At 39.4% G+C, this 23,182-nt stretch overlaps 1 protein-coding gene across 6 annotated transcripts in view; it reads left to right on the forward strand.

Annotated features, from left to right (window-relative positions):
• RALGAPB (Ral GTPase activating protein non-catalytic subunit beta) overlaps positions 1–23,182 on the forward strand; it is a 106,216-nt gene that overhangs the window by 9,641 nt on the left and 73,393 nt on the right. For 5 of the 6 annotated variants that reach the window (XM_057528618.1, XM_007193131.3, XM_028169291.2 and 2 more), the window contains 4 exons: positions 9,613–9,828; positions 13,279–13,481; positions 20,538–20,701; positions 22,278–22,464. In XM_057528618.1, the coding sequence (XP_057384601.1) occupies positions 9,643–9,828; positions 13,279–13,481; positions 20,538–20,701; positions 22,278–22,464 (740 nt within the window). In that variant the 5' untranslated portion in view covers positions 9,613–9,642. Of the gene's footprint in view, positions 1–9,276; positions 9,298–9,612; positions 9,829–13,278; positions 13,482–20,537; positions 20,702–22,277; positions 22,465–23,182 lie in introns of those variants that run through there. The other variant, XM_057528619.1, reaches the window with a different exon arrangement.

Genomic DNA, 23,182 nt, shown 5'->3' on the forward strand with positions numbered 1-23,182 from the left:
GGGAAGATCCCACATGCTGCAGAGCAACCAAGCCCGTGTGCCACAACTACTGAGGCTGCACCCTACAGCCCACGAGCCACAACTACTGAGCCTGCGTGCCACAACTACTGAAGCCCGTGCGCCTAGATCCTGAGCTCCGCAACAAGAGAAGCCACCGCAATGAGAAGCCCGTGCACCGTAACGAAGAGTAGCCCCCGCTTGACACAACTAGAGAAAGCCCGCACGCAGCAACAAAGACCCAATGCAGCCAAAAATAAAAATAAATTAATTAATTTTTAAAAATCGTTATGGCATTAGTATAGGAATAGACAAATAGTTGAACTGAACAGATTTGTAAATAGATTCCTATATAAATGAGAGTTTAATATATGACAAAATTGGTATTTCAGGTCAGTGGGAAAGGACGTGCTTTTATTTTTTTGTTTTTTGGCTGCATTGGGTCTTCGTTGCTGTGCATGGGCTTTCTCTAGTTGCGGCGAGTGTGGTCTACTCTTCATTGAGGTGCGCGGGTTTCTCATTGCGGTGGCTTCTCTTGTTGTGGGACACGGGCTCTAGGTGCGTGGGCTTCAGTAGTTGCAGCATGCGGGCTCAGTAGTTGCAGTGCATGGGCTTAGTTGCAAGGATGTGTTTTTAATAGATGATGTTGACACAACTTACTATACATCTCTAAGAAAATAAAATTGGATCTTTCCTATACCACTTGTAGAAGTAAATTCCAGATGATATAAAACTTAAATGTGAAGAATTAATTATCTTGCATGGAAATCTAGTAACTACATTATACACTTCAGGATTATGTCTTTAAACTTCTGGACCTAGACGCATAGTAAATATTTTATGTATTTTACATTATGACCCAGAACATATGCATATATAAAAAACGAAACAAGTCTCAGAACATTGCTTACCTTTACTGTGTGTGGTGCCTTTATTGTATATTCTATTCCATATAATTAAAAAGTATTATCTATTTCATTTATTTTATGACCCACAGTTTGAAAAACACTGATACAGGGGATAGGAGGGAGAAATCACCTAAGCCAGATTCAAAACTAGAAGTTATAAAATAAAAAAAAATATTTGGCTAGAATAATGAAATTTTACTTCATACCTACCAAATTGGCAAATAAATAAATATGTAAATAAATCTGATTCTTGGCAAAAGATTGGGAGTGAGAGGAGGGAAGGGCTCTCATCCATTCCTAATGTAAATGGGAGTTGTTACAGCTTTTTGGGAATCTATCTGGCAAGACCTATTAACATTAAAAATACATATACTCCTTGATCCAATGGTTTCACTCTTGGAAACTTGTTCCATAGAAATTAAAAGGCCACTACTAAAGGATATATAAGCAAGCATATTTATTGCATCATTATTTCCTGGTGACAAAATATGGGAAATGAAGTAAATGTAAATCATTGGGAGACTGAATGAATCTTATTGGAAGGATATTCATAAGGTACTGGTGAATGGAAAAAAGATGTAGAAGACTATATAGTCCCTAGCTATGTGTGTATATTAATTATTTTAATATGATTGAGTTAGGGTGGAGCAAAATACACAAGGAAATGTTAGGTTGGTTAAATGGATTATCTATTCAGGGAAATGAATTTGGATAGGGAATGAAGACAAATATAAAGGGTAAAAAATCACACTAAAAACAAATTAAATGGATTATCTATTCAGGGAAATGAATTATTTGGATACGGAATGAAGACAAATATAAAGGGTAAAAAATCACACTAAAAACAAAAAACCTTGTAGTATAATGTTCTTGTGCATTTATTGAAGAGATTATAGTGTGTGTATATATATTATACTATATACTATATGTATATGTGTGTGTGTGCGTTTATATATATGTTTATTAAAAAAAGGTGAGAAAAAATGTTGTGTGGGTATAAGTTATCCTCTGATGAGAATGGCAACCTATCAGAGTCTCCCCTTTTTACCCTTCCATTTTTTTTTTTAAATTCTTATTAGTCATCAGTTTTATACACATCAGTGTATACATGTCATTCCCAATCGCCCAATTCATCACACCACCACCCCCACCACCCCCATGGCTTTCCTGCCTTGGTGTCCATACGTTTGTTCTCTACATCTGTGTCTCAATTTCTGCCCTGCAAACCAGTTCATCTGTCCCATTTTTCTAGGTTCCACATATATGCGTTAATATACGATATTTGTTTTTCTCTTTCTGATTTACTTCACTCTGTATGACAGTCTCTAGATCCATCCGCGTCTCAACAAATGACCCAATTTTGTTCCTTTTTATGGCTGAGTAATATTCCATGGTATATATGTACCACATCTTTATCCATTCATCTGTCGATGGGCATTTAGGTTGCTTCCATGACCTGGCTATTGTAAATAGTGCTGCATTGAACATTGGGGTGCATGTGTCTTTTTGAATTATGGTTTTCTCTGGGTATATGCCCAGTAGTGGGATTGCTGGGTCATATGGTAATTCTATTTTTAGTTTTTTAAGGAACCGCCATACTGTTCTCCATAGTGGCTGTATCAATTTACATTCCCACCAACAGTGCAAGAGGGTTCCCTTTTCTCCACACCCTCTCCAGCATTTGTTGTTTGTAGATTTTCTGATGATGCACATTCTAACTGGTGTGAGGTGATAACCTCATTGTAGTTTTCATTTGCATTTCTCTAATAATTAGTGATGTTGAGCAGCTTTTCATGTGCTTTGTGGCCATCTGTATATCTTCTTTGGAGAAATGTCTATTTAGGTCTTCTGCCCATTTTTGGATTGGGTTGTTTGTTTCTTTAATATTGAGCTGAATGAGCTGTTTATATATTTTGGAGATTAATCCTTTGTCCGTTGATTCGTTTGCAAATATTTTCTCCCATTCTGAGGGTTGTCTTTTCGTCTTGTTTATGGTTTCCTTTGCTGTGCAAAAGCTTCTAAGTTTCATTAGGTCCCATTTGTTTATTTTTGTTTTTATTTCCATTACTCTAGGAGGTGGATCAAAAAAGATCTTGCTGTGATTTATGTCAAAGAGTGTTCTTCCTAAGTTTTCCTCTAAGAGTTTTATAGTGTCCGGTCTTACATTTAGGTCTCGAATCCATTTTGAGTTTATTTTTGTGTATGGTGTTAGGGAGTATTCTAATTTCATTCTTTTACATGTAGCTGTCCAGTTTTCCCAGCACCACTTATTGAAGAGACTGTCTTTTCTCCATTGTGTATCCTTGCCTCCTTTGTCATAGATTAGTTGACCATAGGTGCATGGGTTTATCTCTGGGCTTTCTATCTTGTTCCATTGATCTATGTTTCTGTTTTTGTGCCAGTACCATATTGTCTTGATGACTGTAGCTTTGTAGTAGAGTCTGAAGTCAGGGAGTCTGATTCCTCCAGCTCCGTTTTTTTCCCTCAAGACTGCTTTGGCTATTCGGGGTCTTTTGTGTCTCCATACAAATTTTAAGATTTTTTGTTCTAGTTCTGTAAAAAATGCCATTGGTAATTTAATAGGGATTGCATTGAATCTGTAGATTGCTTTGAGTAGTATAGTCATTTTCACAATATTGATTCTTCCAATCCAACAACATGGTATATCTCTCCATCTGTTGGTATCATCTTTCATTTCTTTCATCAGTGTCTTATAGTTTTCTGCATACAGGTCTTTTGTCTCCCTAGGTAGGTTTATTCCTAGGTATTTTATTCTTTTTGTTGCAATGGTAAATGGGAGTGTTTCCTTAATTTCTCTTTCAGATTTTTCATCATTAGTGTATAGGAATGCAAGAGATTTCTGTGCATTAATTTTGTATCCTGCAACTTTACCAGATTCATTGATTAGCTCTAGTCATTTTCTGGTGGCATCTTTAGGATTCTCTATGTGTAGTATCATGTCATTTGCAAAGAGTGACAGTTTTACTTCTTCCTTTCCAATTTGTATTCCTTTTATTTCTTTTTCTTCTCTGATTGCCATGGCTAGGACTTTCAAAACTATGTTGAATAATAGTGGTGAAAGTGGACATCCTTGTCTCGTTCCTGATCTTAGAGGAAATGCTTTCAGTGTTTCACCATTGAGAATGATGTTTGCTGTGGGTTTGTCGTATATGGCCTTTATTATGTTGAGGTAGGTTCCCTCTATGCCCACTTTCTGGAGAGTTTTTATCATAAATGGGTGCTGAATTTTGTCAAAAGCTTTTGCTGCATCTATTGAGATGATGGTTTTTCTTCTTCAATTTGTTAATATGGTGTATCACATTGATTGCTTTGTGTATATTGAAGAATCCTTGCATCCCTGGGATAAATCCCACTTGATCATGGTGTGTGATCCTTTTAATGTGTTGTTGGATTCTGTTTGCTAGTATTTTGTTGAGGATTTTTGTATCTCTATTCATCAATGATATTGATCTGTAATTTTCTTTTTTTGTAGTATCTTGGTCTGGTTTTGGTATCAGGGTGATGGTGGCCTCATAGAATGAGTTTGGGAGTGTTCCTTCCTCTGCAATTTTTTGGAAGAGTTTGAGAAGGATGGGTGTTGGCTCTTCTCTAAATGTTTGATAGAATTCACCTGTGAAGCCATCTGGTCCTGGACTTTTGTTTGTTGGAAGAGTTTTAATCACAGTTTCAATTTCATTACTTGTGATTGGTCTGTTCATATTTTCTGTTTCTTCCTGGTTCAGTCTTGGAAGGTTATCCCTTTCTAAGAATTTGTCCATTTCTCCCAGGTTGTCCATTTCATTGGCATAGAGTTGCTTGTAGTAGTCTCTTAGGATGCTTTGTATTTCTGCAGTGTCTGTTGTAACTTCTGCTTTTTCATTTCTGATTTTATTGATTTGAGTCCTCTCCCTCTTTTTCTTGATGAGTCTGGCTAATGGTTTATCAATTTTGTTTATCTTCTCAAAGAACCAGCTTTTAGTTTTATTGATCTTTGCTGTTGTCTCCTTTGTTTCTATTTCATTTATTTCTGCTCTGAAATTTATGATTTCTTTCCTTCTGCTAACTTTGGGTTTTGTTTGTTCTTCTTTCTGTAGTTCCTTTAGGTGTAAGGTTAGATTGTTTATTTGAGATTTTTCTTGTGTCTTGAGGTAGGCTTGTATAGCTATAAACTTCCCTCTTAGAACTGCTTTTGCTGCATCCCATAGGTTTTGGATCGTCGTGTGTTCATTGTCATTTGTCTCTAGGTATTTTTTTATTTCCTCTTTGATTTCTTCAGTGATCTCTTGGTTTTTTAGTAACGTATTGTTTAGCCTCCATGTGTTTGTGTTTTTTACATTTTTTTCCCTGTATTTGATTTCTAATCTCATAGCGTTGTGGTCAGAAAAGATGCTTGATATGATTTCGATTTTCTTAAATTTACTGAGGCTTGATTTGTGACCCAAGATGTGATCTATCCTGGAGAATGTTCTGTGCGCACTTGAGAAGAAAGTGTAATCTGCTGTTTTTGGATGGAATGTCCTATAAATATCAATTAAATCTATCTGGTCTATTGTGTCATTTAAAGCTTCTGTTTCCTTATTTATTTTTATTTGGATGATCTGTCCATTGGTGTAAGTGAGGTGTTAAAGTCCCCCACTATTATTGTGTTACTGTCTGTTTTCTCTTGTATAGCTGTTAGCAGTTGCCTTATGTATTGAGGTGCTCCTATGTTGGGTGCATATATATTTATAATTGTTTTATTTTCTTCTTGGATTGATGCCTTCATCATTATGTAGTGTCCTTCCTTGTCTCTTGTAACATTCTTTATTTTAAAGTCTATTTTATCTGATATGAGTATTGCTACTCCAGCTTTCTTTTGATTTCCATTTGCATGGAATATCTTTTTCCATCCCCTCACGTTCAGTTTATATGTGCCCCTAGGTCTGAAGTGGGTCTCTTGTAGACAGCATATATATGGGTCTTGTTTTTGTATCCATTCCGCAAGCCTGTGTCTTTTGGTTGGAGCATTTAATCCATTCACGTTTCAGGTAATTATCGATATGTATGTTCCTATGACCATTTTCTTAATTGTTTTGGGGTTTTTTTTGTAGGTCCTTTTCTTCTCTTGTGTTTCCCACTTAGAGAAGTTCCTTTAGCATTTGTTGTAGAGCTGGTTTGGTGGTGCTGAATTCTCTTAGCTTTTGCTTGTCTGTAAAGCTTTTGATTTCTCCATGGAATCTGAATGAGATCCTTGCTGGGTAGAGTAATCTTGGTTGTACGTTCTTTCCTTTCATCACTTTAAGTATATCATGCCACTCCCCTCTGGCTTGTAGAGTTTCTGCTGAGGAATCAGCTGTTAACTTTATGGGAGTTCTGTTGTATGTTATTTGTCGTTTTTCCCTTGCTGCTTTCAATAATTTTTCTTTGTCTTTAATTTTTGCCAATTTGATTACTATGTGTCTCGGTGTGTTTCTCCTTGGGTTTATCCTGTATGGGACTCGCTGTGCTTCCTGGACTTGGGTGCCTCTTTCCTTTCCCATGTTAGGGAAGTTTTCGACTATAATCTCTTCAAATATTTTCTCTGGTCCTTTCTCTCTCTCCTCCTTCTGGGACCCGTATAATGCAAATGTTGTTGCATTTAATGTTGTCCCAGAGGTCTCTTAGGCTGTCTTCATTTCTTTTCATTCTTTTTTCTTTATTCTGTTCCGCAGCAGTGAATGACACCATTCTGTCTTCCAGGTCACTTATCTGTTCTTCTGCCTCAGTTATTCTGCTATTGATTCCTTCTAGTGTAGTTTTCATTTCAGTTATTGTATTGTTCATCTCTGTTTTTTTGTTCTTTAATTCTTCTAGGTCTTTGTTAAACATTTCTTGCACCTTCTCGATCTTTGCCTACATTCTTTTTCTGAGGTCCTGGATCATCTTCACTATCATTATTGTGAATTCTTTTTCTGGAAGGTTGCCTATCTCCACTTCATTTAGTTGTTTTTCTGGGGTTTTATCTTGTTTCTTCATCTGATACATAGCCCTCTGCCTTTTCATCTTTTCCATCTTTCTGTGAATGTGGTTTTTGTTCCACAGGCTGCAGGATTGTAGTTCTTGCTTCTGCTGTCTGCCCTCTGGTGGATGAGGCTATCTAAGAGGCTTGTGCAAGTTTCCTGATGGGAGGGACTGGTGGTGGGTAGAGCTGATTGTTGCTCTGGTGGGCAGAGCTCAGTAAAACTTTAATCCGCTTGACTGCTGATGGGTGGGGCTGGTTTCCCTCCCTGTGGTTGTTTGGCCTGAGGCAACCTAACACTGGAGCCTACCTGGGCTCTTTGGTGGGGCTAATAGTGGACTCTGGGAGGGCTCAGGCCAAGGAGTACTTCCCAGAACTTGTGCTGCCAGTGTCCTTGTCCCCACGGTGAGCCACAGCCACCCCCAGCCTCTGCAGGAGACCCTCCAACATTAGCAGGTAGGTCTGGTTCAGTCTCCACTGGGGTCACTGCTCCTTCCCCTGGGTCCCAGTGTGCACACTACTTTGTGTGTGCCCTCCAAGAGTGGAGTCTCTGTTTCCCCCAGTCCTGTCGAAGTCCTGCAATCAAATCCCACTAGCCTTCAAAGTCTGATTCTCTAGGAATTCCTCCTCCCATTGCCGGACCCCCAGATTGGGAAGCCTGACGTGGGGCTCAGAACCTTCACTCCAGTGGGTGGACTTCTGTGGTATAAGTGTTCTCCAGTCTGTGAGTCACCCACCCAGCAGTTATGGGATTTGATTTTACTGTGATTGTGCCCCTCCTACCGTCCCATTGCGGCTTCTTTGTCTTTGGATGTGGGGTATCTTTTTTGGTGAGTTCCAGTGTCTTTGTGTTGATGAGTGTCCAGCAGCTAGTTGTCATTCTGGTGTTCTCACAAGAGGGAGTGAGAGCACGTCCTTCTACTCCACCATCTTGGTTCAGGGCCACAAATTTCCCCTTCCGTGTTTGAGAGTGCTTATTTTAGGGCAGTGGTGCCGGGGGCAGGGGGAACATCAGGATATCCTTAGGGGGGTTCCTTATAAATCCTAAGGAAATTGAGGCAACTTTAACAGTCAGTCTCATCCACCCATCCTTCACATTGTAGGTACCTTGTTCGATTCCGGTTCATCCTTTCTGCCTTCCCATTTTCAGGGCCTCTTGGTTCAGAGGAGGACCATATCCTCTTGAAAAACACTGATACTTACTGATCTAGAATGAGGTTTTGTAAGATAAAATTAAACAAAGCTACCAGTTTGAAGAAAAGCTAGTTTAAGGGATAGAACTTTTTTTTTTTTTTTTTAATTTTTTATTTATTTATTTATTTATTTATTTTTGGGGGGCTGTGTTGGGTCTTCGTTTCCGTGCGAGGGCTTTCTCCAGTTGCGGCGAGTGGGGGCCACTCTTCATCGCGGTGCGCGGGCCTCTCACTGTCGAGGCCTCTCCTGTTGCGGAGCACAGGCTCCAGACGCGCAGGCTCAGTAGTTGTGGCTCACGGGCTTAGTTGCTCCGCGGCATGTGGGATCCTCCCAGACCAGGGCTCAAACCCGTGTCCCCTGCATTGGCAGGCGGACTCTCAACCACTGCGCCACCAGGGAAGCCCGTAAGGGATAGAACTTTTTAAAGCTTAAGTGTATCCTTAAACTCTGCTGGCTGGGCAAACAGATTTCAGAGCAAGTAGAAAATGACAGTTAATAGAAATTAATGGGAAAGGACTAACCATCCTTGATTCTCCTCATGGGTATGGCATTTATGATTGTAATATTTACATTGCATTCATATAGATACGTTTTCTATGGCTAAAGTTTCTCATTTGTGTGGTAGACTTAGATATCTTTACATGGAGAATATACAGCATAGGGAAAAGTAGGGCATGTCATGGAGAATATATAGGTTAGGGAGGGGCAGTACATGCTGTGGTTAAGAGCATGGTCCCTGGAGCCCAACAGATGTGGACTCAAAACCCACCTCTACCATGTTATAGTTCTGAAGCCTCAGGGAAGCAGCAGACCTCTCTATGCCTCAGTTTTTTCATCTGTGAATTAGGGATAGCATTACTTAATTTTCATAAAGTTGTTATGTGGTTTCATGAGTAGTATGTAGTAAATGCTCAGTAAGTGGCAGGTCTTTATATGTTTTCTGAAGGACATTGACTTCCAGGGGTTCCATTACCAGAAGAATGTATGCCACTGCTGTAGAGAATGAAATATTCTCAAAGAATTTTATGTCTGATTTGAGGGCATTGGTGGGAAATTGCAGGGGTATGTTTCTAGCAAGTAATAGGTGCTTGGAAACTGTTGACTGAAAAATCTGGGGCCTAGAGTAAACCCTTTCCTTTGTCTCCCTTTCTTACTTAGAGCATACCCTTCTTGTATCTTTTTCTATCCTGGAACATGGAATGTAGAAGGTTCCCTCATGCTGTGAGTGTACCAAATTTGATTATTTTATCCCCTTGCATGGTGGCCATCTGCCCCAGCTCTACTCTGGGCTTCTGAGGGCTCTTTTGGGGAGGTGCTCAGACAGCTGCTTCCCAGGGTCTGCCTTTCCTACCTGATCTCACTAAGAGGCTATTTAGGACATTCTCAAGACATTTAAATGTTTTTTTTCCTCAGTCTTCTCGAGGCAATATATTTACAACTTCTTTATCTTGCTATGTAGGGTAAATATGTATTTTACTAAGTTTTATTAGTTTGCAGCAATATAGTTTGACTTGTAATTCTCTTTTGTCTTTTCAGGTGCCATTTGGATAGTCCTTTAGCGGCACGATGTACTCTGAGTGGAGGTCGCTGCATTTGGTGATTCAGAATGATCAGGGCCACACCAGTGTGCTACACAGCTATCCAGAGAGCGTTGGGCGAGAGGTGGCCAATGCGGTGGTTCATCCTCTCGGGCAGGCCTTAGGTACCCTTTCAGCGGCTGGTAGTGAGAGTTTGTTGAAAACTGACAAAGAAGTAAGTGTTTTCTCATTTCATTCTACTCTGTGAAAATATAAGTTTGTTACAGAATAATTTGTTTAACATTGCCTTTTTAAGTGGATTTCTGCTCAGTGTAGTGTGACGTCTTAATTTGACTGTATTTGGGTTGAGGGTTGGGGCCCAGAGTCTGTGGGAGTTATGAAGAATAGGTTGTACCATTGTGCTGTTGGGACTTCCTGCTAGCCGGACCCAGTTCTCCACTTGAGCTGTGAGCTGAGACAGAGACTTGCCTGTCAGGTCCCTTTCCCTAAGTCTTAGGCTTAGTCTTCAGATTTCCATTCAGAGGTTGTGTTTGGAAGGTCTTCATTCCTACCTCTAGATAGCCTCTGACTGAAGGCCTATCTTGTGTTGTCTTCAAGCTACACATGTGCGCTGCGCTTGAGGCTCTCCCGCTGTCTCCATCCCAGTCTACCCTTGTCTGACTTCTAGGTTTAAGAGTGCTACAGAGCAGCTAAGTCTGTATGGCTGTGAGCCCAGGTGGTTGGAATGGGGGTTGTGTTTGCTGTTTCTAAAGATGAGGAGCTTTTGGAGTGGCTTGGCCTAGAGCTGGTCCTCTGTTCTTGGGTTCAGGGGATGGGGCTGAAGTTAAGTTGCCAGTGGGGAGTCATGAAGGGGCCCTGAGAATGGAGTGATACAGAGCTTGCTAGTATGAGGTCTGGCTAAGATCGGGATTAGAACTTGTCCTCTGTGCTTGAGGACATTCATACAACCTTTAGGCTTTGAGTTTACCGATTTCTCAGACACTGGCCCCTGCCCCCCACACCGTTTTTCACTTACATTTTGATTTCTTGTGAAGGAGAGATTAGACTTAATCTAGATATAAGACAACTCTAGATAGGAGACTAAGGTTTATAGCTCAGGAAGCATTTTATTTACCCTCTGTAGGCCAAAGAGCCTGGGTTGCCGAAGGGGAAGCCCCTCATACTGAGGAGCATTTTCTTCCCAGAGTGCCCTGGCAGAGACTTACCCCGAGGACCAGCGCTTGTCCTGGCGCACTCTCTTCTTGGTGTGTCTGTAATTCCTTGCTGCCCTCTCCTGGGAAGAGATGGCATGTGAGTAGATAAAGGTGCTCAGTGCAGCCCTTGTTTTTTCTCCTTTTCTACGCTCAAAAGGATATGAGAGAATAGGTCTTGAATCCAGTGTCCTCTCGAATTATACAGTTGAACTATTGTGTGAAGATATTACCAAAGATATCTTCTCCTTGGTCTTTCTTGTGATAATTAGGGACTTGCAACCTCTTTTAAAATTCTTTCTCTTGTTCAGCTAAATCCCACCCCCTCCATACCCCTTCCCACCTCATTTGTCACAGCTTCACTGTGTTTTTATAGTCACTTTTAACATTTATTGCTGTTATACGTTACTTTCTATTATATTATATTGTTGTTATGTATTTTCTACCCTTAGCCTTTGTAGTTCTGAGGTTAAAAATTTCAGTACATGTATTTATTTTGTTAGATTCAGCTTTAGTTTTAAGCTGTTATAATCTTTTTTTAAAATTATTACTTTTTATTTATTTATGTTTGGCTGTGTTGGGTCTTTGTTGCTGCGCACGGGCTTTCTCTAGTTGCGGCGAGCAGGGGCTACTCTTCATTGCGGTGCATGGGCTTCTCATTGGGGTGGCTCCTCTTGTTGCGGAGCACGGGTTCTAGGCGCACGGGCTTCAGTAGTTGTGGCGCACGTAATTGCTCCACAGCATGTGGGATCTTCCGGGACCAGGGCTTGAACCCGTGTCCCCTGCATTGGCAGGCGGATTCTTAACCACTGCGCCACCAGGGAAGCCCAAAGCTGTTATAATCTTTTTGAATCCTGAATTTCTATTTAACAAGTTAGTTTTTTTTTTTTTTTAGCTTTGTGATATCTACAAATGGTCAGCATGTAATCTGTTTTTCTCTAAGTTAAAATCTTGGCAGAGCCTTTGGCATGCCATTGGGCATCTTCTTCCAAAATGATCTTGGTACAGTAATCCACTGCTATTCTCCCATGTTATTTTGACCAGTTACAAATCCTTCTGGACTGTATCTTTCCATCTTGTCCACAAGGACCAAATTTCTTGTTAAAGCCCAGATCCCCCTTTGCCAGAGAAGGCTGTTAATGGCATGGTGAGAATAGCTTTAGATTTCTAGTTGGAAGACCAGGGATCAAGTTTTCAGCTCCAGCATTTTCAAACGAGTGCCATGGGCCAAATTGCTTAATTTGCTAAACTTCAGTTTTCTTATGTATGAAATGAGGATGGGGACTTCCCTGGCGGTCCAGTGGTTAAGACTCCACGTTTCCACTGCAGGGGGTACACGTTTGATCCCTAGTTGGGGGACTAAGATCCCACGAGCCATGCAGTGTGGCCAGAAAATAAACATAAAATATAAAAATAAAATGAGGATAGTTTACCCTTTCACACCGGTTATTTTGATGTTTAGATAATATTTATGAAAGTACCTCAGAAACTGGTTTTAAATCAGTGCCAGGTTTCTACATTTGTCAGCTGCTTTCACAGTAACCCTCTTAATAAAGGAATGAAGCTTGTCTGGCATGACTTGTTCTTTTTGAGCAGGCTGGTTCTCAGTGACCCTGCTTCCCTTTCATAAGTGCTCACTGATCATCTGCTTAGTAATTTGTCCCGGAGTTTTGTCTGGAATTCACTTAAACTTTCCAGTCTACATTATCTGGAATATAGTTTCATCCTCTTTTGCAAATTAGGCCATTTCCCCTTTCTCATTGTGCCTTATTCGTTCATGACTGCAAGCAGTGGTTCAGCAGTCTCTTAGGCAACTTCTCTCGGCCCCTATGATTCAGACAGGTCAGGAGGCTGGAACTCGTTTAGTGTAGCTAAATGCCTTTTTAATATCTTACCCAGCTTCAGTCCCTTCTGACCTGTGTTTGTTCTTGCCCTTCCATTTAAAATATTGTTTTCTTTGCCAATGAAAATAGTCACAAAATAAGAGTTGGGCAGTTCATCTTCCTTCCTGTTGTTTGTTAAAGTTGCGTAATCTGGAAATGGAATATAATTAAATTTATGTAAGTGATTTCCTAAATGACACACATACCCGCATGCAAATTAAGTAGAGAAAAATATCTAAAATTTTCTATTTCTATGCCTCCAACCTCTATGGAAAATCAAGATGACCTGTACTTACTTTTTATTTTACAGAGCAAACAATAATAATGTTTAAGGGGTGAAAGCCAACATAGGCTTAATAATTAGAAATAAGTAATTTATTTTCTTCTTAAATCTTTTGCTTAGGAAACGTTGTCTGAGTATGTCTTATACATGGAAAGTACATTCTGTAGAATTAATCTGATGTATGTTGAGATGAATATACTTCAGTTGAGAGGTTTTTGACAATAAAAGAGGTTAACATTTTATATCAGTCTACTGATATACAGATAGGAATGTATAATAATTCTATATGTATATTTTCTTTTGTTTAGGTAAAATGGACCATGGAAGTAATTTGCTATGGACTGACCCTTCCATTGGACGGAGAGACTGTAAAATATTGTGTTGATGTATATACTGACTGGATTATGGCTTTAGTGTTGCCGAAAGATTCTATTCCATTGCCAGTTATTAAAGAGCCTAATCTATATGTTCAAAGTATACTAAAACACCTGCAGAATCTTTTTGTACCAAGGTAAGCTGTACTAGTCTATCTGGCCTGTTATCAGGATCATAATAAACTACTCATCAATGTTACTTTTTTATATTATAGGAACTAATTTCATTGTTAGACCTTTGAACAGTAACTTTCATTACTTGTTCAGTTAAAGAGTGTGTTAATATGAATGAGAGAGATGGGCTTATATAATGTTTACTAGGACTCTTTAACAAGTGTGTGTTCATTTTAACGGCTTTTGGCTTTGCTTCTAAGATCTGATAGCTATTAGACGTTAAAACACTGTGACCCCTTTCCCTTCCAGTCAAAAAAAAACATACTTTTGCCTAACGTAATTCTTGTCTCCACTTAAGCTAAAGGCGACTAAGCCATCTACCTTAAAATGAATCTTTCTTATGAGAAAATGAAGACATTGAAGTAAGCAGATTTGAAATTATAGGCACATTTGTAGTAGGCCAAAAGAATACTTTTGACAGTTTGTTACTGAGTTTTTCCCCTATCTCTGCAGCAGAGACCTTAAATATTGTAATGTAAGATTGCCTTACTTGTGCCTAAAACATTTTTTTCCAATTCTAAAAGAATTATATGTCACTATAAAGGATTTTGGAAATATAGAAAATAATGGAGAAGAAAGCATTAGTTGCCTACCTATTTGTAGGGATTTCCTTTGAGAAAAATCTGTTTTCAGCTGTTTTTTATGTCTGTGGAAGGGGCAAGTGGGCTTCCCTCCTTTTGGAAAAGTTCTGGTTAGGGCTTTTGGTCTGTCAGATGATGAGGACTTTGAATCGTCCAAAAACCAGCCCTGTAGATTTTAACTTTTTAAATTTAGAAGGAAGATTACTTTGGAAAATCTGAATTAAAAAAGAAGAATCTCCTTTAAGAGCTCTGGTCTATAGGATCAGTTGTACAAACATACCTCAAGATATTGCAGGTTTGGTTGCAGACCACCACAATAAAGCGATCATTGAAATAAAGCAAGTCACATGAATTTTTTGGTTTCCCAGTGCGTAAAAGTTTTTATACTATACTGTAGTCTGTAAATATGCAATAGCATTATGTCTAAAAAAACAATTATATATCTTGATTAAAAAATACTAGCATTGCTGAAAAATGCTAACCATCTGAGCCTTTAGTGAACTGAAATCTTTTTGCTGGTGGAGGGTCCTGCCTCAATGCGATGGCTGCTGACTGATCAGGGTGGTGGTTGCTGAAGCTTGGGTGGCTGTGGCGATGTGTTAAAATAAGACAGCAGTGAAGTCTGCCACATTCATTGACTCTTCAGTTCATGAACCATTTGTCTGTAGCGTGCAATGTTGTTTGATAGCATTTTACCTACAGTAGTTCTTTCAAAATTGGAGTTAATCCTCTCAGACCCTGCTGCTGCTGTATCAACTAAGTTTATGTAATATTCTGAATTCTTTGTTGTCATTTCAATAATTTTCACAGCATCTTCACCAGGAGTAGAATTCCAGCTCAGGAAACCACTTTCTCTGCTCATCCATAAGAAGCAACTCCTCTTCCATTAAAAGTTTTATTATGAGATTGCAGCAATTCAGTCACGTCTTCGGGCTCCACTTCTAATTTTAGTTCTCTTATTATTTCTACCACATCTGCATTTACTTCCACCACTGAAGTCTTGAGCCCCTCAAAGTCATCCGTGAGGGTTGAAATCAGCTTCTTCCAGACTCTTATTAATATTGATGTTTTGATCTCTTCCCATGACATAAATATTCTTAATGCCATTTAGAATGGTGAATCCTTTCCAGAGGGTTTTCAATTTCCTTTGCCCAGATCCATCAGAGGAATTGCTATCTGTGGCAGCTATAGTCTTAAGAAATGTATTTCTTAAATAATAAAACTTGAAAGTTGAAATTGTTCCTTGATCAGTGGGCAGCAGAATGGATTTTGGGTTAGCAGGCAAACATTAATCTTGTTGTACATCTCAGTGTTGACTGAAAAAACTGCACAGTCGAAAAGTTGAGAATTATGTTTTATTCGGCGGACTTACTGAAGACTATAGCCCGGATACTGTTTCTCAGCTCTGAGGGGCTGTTCCAAAGAGGTAAGGGAGGAGCGAGGATGTATAGGACTTTTGCTGGGAAAAAAACAAAAAAACAAAACTGTGTAGTGGAACATCAAAAGATTACTGCTAATCAAAAAACAGACATCTCACTAAAATCATCTCTTAATGATTTTAGTGCCTTTCTGTGTATGGGAAGGTGCAAGAGTTTGGGCTCATTGAAATTATTCCTTTGGTATGCATCTTAACTATCTAGGGCCACTATTTTGTTTCCCTTTGTCCTGAAGTCCCCTCAGGGTGCACCATGGGGGTGGGGGGGCAGCTGCAGCAGCTGATGGCTATGGCCACAATATTGTTTGTTTACTGAAATGGCAGGTGACATCCTTTGTCCACATCCATTAGAGCTCTTGGATGACCCAGGTACATTGTTAATGAGCAGTAATATTTTGAAAGGCATCTTTTTTTCTGAGCTACTGTAGGTCTCAGCAGTGGGCTTAAAATGTTGTAAACAGATGTGCTGGCATCCAGGCTTTATTGTTTCATTTATATGGCACAGGCAGAGTAGATTTAGCATAATTCTTAGGGGCCCTAGGATTTTCAGAATGGTGAATGAGCATTGGCTTCAACTTGAAGTCACCAGCTGCATTAGCCCCTAACAAGAGAGTCAGCCTGACCTTTGAAGCTTTGAAGCCAGGAGTTGACTTCTCTATAGCTATGAAAGTCCTAGATGGCATCTTCTTCCAATAGAAGGCTGTAGGCTGTTTTGTCTCCATTGAAAATCTGTTGTTTAGTGTGGCCACTTTATCTTGGCTAGATCTTCTGGATAACTTGCTACAGCTTTTACATTAGCAATTACCGCTTCATCTTGCACTTTTTTTTTTTTTTTTTTTTTAATAGAGACATTTCCTTAAACTTCATGAACCAACCTCTGCTGGCTTCAGACTTTCCTTCTGCAGCTTCCTCAGTGCTCTCAGCCTTCATAGAACTGAATAGAGTTAGGGGCCTGCTCTGGGTTAGGCTTTGGCTTAACGCAATATTGTGGCTGGTTTGATCTTCTATCCAGACACTAAAACTTTCTTCATATCAGTAGTAAGCCTGTTTCTCTTCTTATCATTTGTGTGTTCACTGGAGTAGCACTTTTGATTTCCTTCAAGAACTTTTCCTTTGCATTCACAATTTGGCTAATTGGTGCAAGAGGTCTAGCTTCCAGCCTGTCTTGGCTTTTGACTTGCCTTCCTCACTAAGCTTAATCATTTCTACCTTTTTACAATGTTGTGTTAGATTCTGGTGTACAGCAAAGTGATTCAGTTTTTTGTGTATATATATATATATATATATACACACACACACACACACACACACACATACATATATAAACACACACATACATATGTATATTCTTTTTCAGATTCTTTTCCATTATAGGTTATTACAGGGTACTGAATATGGTTCCCTGTGCTATAAGGTAGGTCCTTGTTGTTTCTAGCTTTTGATTTAAAGTGAGAGACATATGATTCTCCTTTCACTTGAACACTTAGAGGGCATTGTAGGGTTATTAAATGGCCTAATTTTAATATTGCTATCTCTCAGGGAATAGGGAGGCCTGAGGAGAGGGAGAGAGCAGGAAAATGGCCGGTTGGTGGAGCAGTCAGAGCACACACATTTATCAGTTAAGTTCGCTGTCTTATATGGGCATGGTTTGTAGTGCCCCAAAACAATTACAATAGTAACATCAAAGATCACTGATCATAGATCACCATAACAGATATAATAATGAAAATATGGCGAGAATTATCCAAATGTGGCACAGAGACACAAAGTGAGCAAATGCAGTTGGAAAAATGGTGCCGATAGACTTGCTCAGTCAGTGCAGGATTGCCACAAGTTTTCAATTTGTAAAAAAACTGCAATATCTGTGAAGTGCAACGGAATGAAGTGCACTACAATGAGGTATGCCTGTAAACTCCTTATCTTGTGTGAAATGCCTGCTGTAATCTGGCCCCTAACCAGGTTAGCTGCTGCTAATTCTGCGTGAGCCCTGCTCTTTGGTCAGACTCATAAATTAAACATTCTCCCAAGACTCCTAAAAGATCTTCCCCATCATTACCTACTCTTTTGCCATCCTCATCCTCCTCTCCCTGTCCTAGTTGTCCACATCTCTCTCTTGATGGTTCATCTTAAATTCAGCCTTACCTGATCATCCAGGCCCATAGTGATCACACCTTCTTTGACCCTGTAGGGTACTTCCTGTGTACTTTTTGTTTCTCTCCAGTTTTATTGCTTATCTTTTAAAATGTGTATGTCTCATTTCCCCATCTAACCAACTTGAGGGTAGGAACTAGGTTATATGTAGTTTGGACTTCCACAGTACCTAGAGCAGTACTGGTATTACATTAGGGTGAATAAAATGCTGGTTGCTTATATTTATTGATTTCAAATAGAATTATAACAGGAAATGATGGGAAGTAAGTGGCATATTGTTTGTGGCTAAGCAGGTTCTTCTAAAATAATATAATACTTCTAATGCTTTCTTGTCATCCCATTTAGGAGACTAATTTACTAGGCTTTTTCTTAGTGCGTGGGACAGTCTCATGGATAGTACAGTCACTGTGTTTCTTTCCTCTTTGTACTCTTACCAACTCTCAGTGCTCAGTTAGTTTGTATTGATGAGAAAAATCAATGGCATTTGAGTTAATTAGGATTTTGCTTTGGCTTTTCTCTTTTGAGAAACATGACTACCTTATAAATTGTTCATCTTACTGTTTGGTAATTAGCTTATTTTCTCAAAAGTGTGTGTGTGTGCATACTTCTGAGTGGGTGCTGAACTGAGTATTAGAGTTCTCATGGCCAGTAATGTCTTAGGGAGCTGAATATTTTCAGTGCTAAATATTGGGAGTTGTGATCTCATCTCCTATTACTGGAAGTTTCATTTTTTTTTTTGATTCAGATAGTTCACAAAATTGTCGTCAAGTTTACTTAATTAGTTGTTTTTATGAAAACTAACACTCAGAATAGAGGAAACAGCCTCTACTACTTTGCTAGAGATTAAGTCAGAGTGGATGTAACCTTTCTCTTTTGCCTATCAGTTTTTTGGGTTTTTTTTTTTTTGCATAATTGAGTGAAGAGTGACCCATCGTTTAAAATTGTTTAGTGTTTTCATTGCTCAAATAAACTTCTTTAGAAAATGTGATGTTCTTCTAAAGCAGTGGTCGGCAAACTTTTTGTGAAGAATCATATAGCAAATATTTTAGCCTTTGTGGGCCATACGGTGTCTGTCACAACTATTCAACTCTGCTGGTGTAGAGAAGCAGCCATAGATGATATATAAATAAATGAGCATGGTTGTGTTCCAATAAAACTTTATTTACAAAAACAGATAGCAGGCCAGATTTGACCCATTGGCCATACATAGTTCACCACCCCATGTTCTAGAACAGTTTTCTGAAGTTCACAAGTTGCTTTTGAAAATATTAAGGGGAAAGGAACGTCTTTGGTGTTTAGACCTTTCTGTTTATTTTTCAGTAAAGATTACCTTGTTTCTCTTAGCTGTAGAAACTTGGACACTGCTCTTAAATTTAGGCTGTCTGAGTGAGGCTACAGTACCTAAGGAGCAGATGTTTCTTTTTCTGCCACTGGGCAGGTAGTACCTAGAAAGGGTGGGTAGGCCTGGGTTACCATTTGGAAGGCTTCTAGTGTCATTGCTATCTTGCAAGAGTGTCACCCCCAGGACTGCTAGTGGTATTTTTCTTATTCTGGGTTTCCTCTTACATGGCTACATGAGGTTTGGGGCTGTTATGTATTTCTTACTCTTCTTTAGTAGCCAGAGCAACAGACACAAACTTGAGCCTCATGGCTTCCCATGGACTGGATTCAGATCAAACTGAACATGGGACATCTTCCTGCTCTTGGGGACTCTTGGCTTTGCCTAAGTGAATGTCCCATCATTTTACTTTAGATCTGACTTCTTTAGGGAAAACTTAAGGTTGTCATTTTTTGGCAACTCCAGTGTAAGTTTCTGGTTTTCTGGGTCATGGCCCAGAATCTGAGAATCTTTATTCTAAGGTTGTAATGGGAGTTCTGAGGGCACTCACTTCATTTTCTGGATTTCTTGAGGCAGCTCTGCGATTCCCTACTCTGATTCAGACATGTTTTATGAATTTGTAACATGAGTCATAATATATAGAAACTTGGCCTCAAGATTTATTTCAGTAGTATTAGTTACTTGTCTTGGGTTTCACATGGGAACTCCAGAGGGCAGTTCAGCATTTGCTGATGCAGTGGGTTTACTACGATTCTTGAAATTCTCACGGTGATCCACTTTGGACAGTGGGGATAAGGGCTGGAGCTTGGACCTGATATATTGATCTAATTCTGTTGGAGAAAAATGGTCCTGTGGACTAAAAAGCGTTATAAAACTGTTCTTCGGGAGTATCTTGGGTACCTTTGGAGCCCCCATCTTGGGTTATGTTGCCTTTTTTTTTTGTAGAGCAGCAGTAGCAGGTGCTCATTTCTGAGGCAATTGCCTCTATATCTCGTCAGTTTTGGGGACCTGTTAGGATATTCTGTTCTGTAGGCTCTTCTCTAGCAGACATTAGCTTCAGAGGGACTGTGAGCACTATGAAATCACGTGCAGGATTCTTGTAAATGTATGTTTAAAATTTTTAAAAAGAATACAAAGGCCATTCTGCTGTGTGAGCAGCAGAAGTGGCTGTGGGTATTTGCTCATTCATTCAGCAGAAACCTATTGTGTATCTGTTGTATGTGCCAGGCACATTTCAGACTTAGAAAATCTAGAGGTGAAGTTTATTTTGTATTATCCTCTATCTCCCCAGGAGCTCTTCAAGCTGTTTAAGAGTGGTAGGCTGAGATCCCAGAGGGCCAAACTGTATGACAAGGAAGTAGCTTTGAACTGAAGAGGGTGCACCTAATTCTGTCTGCTGATGCTGTTAGGGAGTATCATTGGATCATTGCTTGTTGTGTCCAAAGGTCGCCTGTCCTTAACTGTTGCATTCTCTCCTCAAGGCTTGTCAGTGATGTCTGTCTGTCTTCTTCAGACAGGAACAGGGCTCCAGTCAGATCCGACTATGCTTACAGGTCCTGAGAGCCATTCAGAAACTGGCCCGTGAGTCATCCATTATGGCCCGAGAAACCTGGGAAGTCTTACTGTTGTTTCTTCTGCAGATTAATGACATACTTCTAGCACCACCAACCGTTCCAGGTTTGTTAATTTTTTTTCTAGTTTATTTCTGAGCTCCAAATGCTGTTTACTTTTAGTCTCAATGAGTAGTAGACTCTGTGGGGATTTAAATTTTGGCACTACAGTTGACAAACCAAGATGAACAGTTCTTAGAATGGAAAACCCTCAAAGGCACAATGCAAAGTTATGTTACCTTCAGTGATGATTTTGCTAATATAGGGAGGGACTCAGTGAATTAATGCATGTTTGATAATGACAGTAACAGTAGCTTATTCAGTATATTAGGATAGAGCCTATATACGAAACAACTAATGTACCTGATTACAAAGTAGTTATCCAGGTAGACTCTGAAAACTTGATAGCTAGAAGATATTTTGTTTAGCAAATGAACCCTACAGAATCTTAAAGTGTTCTATTTGGAAGTATGACAGTATGTCATTCATTGCCTAGCCATTAAAAAGCCTCCAATTTTGTAAGATTTTAGAGTGTATTTTAGACATCCTGCTTTGTATGCACAGTATACACAGACAATAAGTTGATATTCTAGATCCAAGTTCCCTTGTTGCTTATTCATCTGTGCAGTCTCTTTACTAACACATGTGAGTGTGCTTGTGCTCTCACACAAATGCAGTGTCCAGGAAGATATCTTAAAAAAAAACTAGAATTTTAGTGTTGCAAGGGACCCCATAATAGGAATGCCCTCTCTGGTATTGATGATAGCTGGCCAGACACAGATAGTGTGTCTCTCTGCTACACACTCCCCATGCCAGGGATTTCAGCACCATGAGGCAGGCAATCCATCCACTTCTGGGGCTTATTATTGTTGAAACTTCATTTTTGCACATTTGAAATAGGAATCCTTAGAACTTTTCCTTCTCGTCCCAAGTTTGCCTTTGGAGCTATGCAGAGTACAGACCACTGCTGTTCTTCCTAGTTCCAGGGCTTGGAACAGAGGAGCAGCTCTGTTTTCATGGTTGAGGCTCTGTCCTGCCCAGCACCAGTCCTTCGGCTCCCTTCTTTGTCTCCCTCTCCCTTGAAGGGTAGCTTTCAAACACCTGAAGCATTTTATAGCAAAGTTTAGAGGTAAAAAGTCTTGGGTATTTGTTCTGATTCCTTTACTTATTGACTGTGTGAACTTGGGCAAGTTACTTAAATTTCCTGAACCTGTTTTCTCATCTTCAAAATGGGTATAATCGATAATTGGTAAGAGATACTATAAACACCTATCCTGCAGAATTAATGTGTATGAGCTGTGTGCACAGAAACTGACTTATAGCAGTCGTTCATTATAGACACTCATCCTTTCCCTTCTTCCCTCTGTATTCCTTGTCCCACTGCTGGAAGATTAAGATCTTCAATACGAATCGAGCAGGGCCACTTGAAAACTTTCAAAGTGATAATGGGTTGATGTATCCATGATTTCCTTCATAGGAGCTTCTAAGAATAGTTTTTTGTTCTCACTGTTAAGTGGTTATTTGAAAGTCAAAACTTAACATTGCAGTTATTTTAATTTTTTGACCAGTTCTCCCAAGTCAGTGAATTAAAGATTCTGCTTTACAAATAAGTATGCCAAAGATGTTTTCTCTTTGTTGGTAAGGTGGCATTGCCGAGAATCTAGCAGAGAAGTTGATTGGTGTTCTCTTTGAGGTTTGGTTACTAGCTTGTACTCGGTGCTTCCCAACACCTCCTTACTGGAAAACAGCCAAGGAGATGGTGGCTAACTGGAGGCACCACCCGGCAGTGGTGGAGCAGTGGAGCAAGGTCATCTGTGCGCTCACTTCCAGGTAAGTTACCATCATCCACTTGCCTTCCTTCATCCGTCTGGCCTTGGGTAGCTTTCCCCTAGTTCTGTGTCTTTCTGGGAGTCACAGAGTACATGGTAAAAAGTCTCTATTCTGTGTCTCTTATTACTGTACTTTAGATAGAGAATCAAACCACTTTTTAAAAATAGATGTGTCAGTTTGGCTAGTGCCTGTCTAATCCAAAACATTTTAGATTAAGCAAGTATTTTGGAGAGGCAGATAAATTCTGAGCCCTACCACTCCCACCCCCAAAATCCCACTCTTATTCTGATTATTAAAATATTCATGATCATTATTTTAAAAAAACAAACCAAAGAAAGGTATAACTGAAAGAGTTAAGTTCACCAGAAGTCTTATTATATATGTTTATAAATAATTTTACAGAAATAGGACCATACTATAATGTTCTCCTGTGTAACCAAAGTAGGCAGTATTTTATTATAATAACTTTTTTTTTTTTTTTTAACCATTTATATGTAATGCCATCACTATTCTGTGAGTAAACTGTTAGGCTTCATTTTTTTCAGACTTGTTTTTTTCATTTCTTTTAATATGACTCTAAAAGCTGAGCATTCTTTTTTAAACATAATCACAATACCACTTACCACACCTAAACAAAATGTTAATAGTTTGTTAATATTGGTTAGCTGTTGAGTGTTCAGATGTCCCTGAATGTCTCAATTTTTTTTATAGTTGATTC

The sequence above is a fragment of the Balaenoptera acutorostrata genome, chromosome 15 (genome assembly GCF_949987535.1).
Source record: "Balaenoptera acutorostrata chromosome 15, mBalAcu1.1, whole genome shotgun sequence".
Classification (NCBI taxonomy): domain Eukaryota; kingdom Metazoa; phylum Chordata; class Mammalia; order Artiodactyla; family Balaenopteridae; genus Balaenoptera; species Balaenoptera acutorostrata.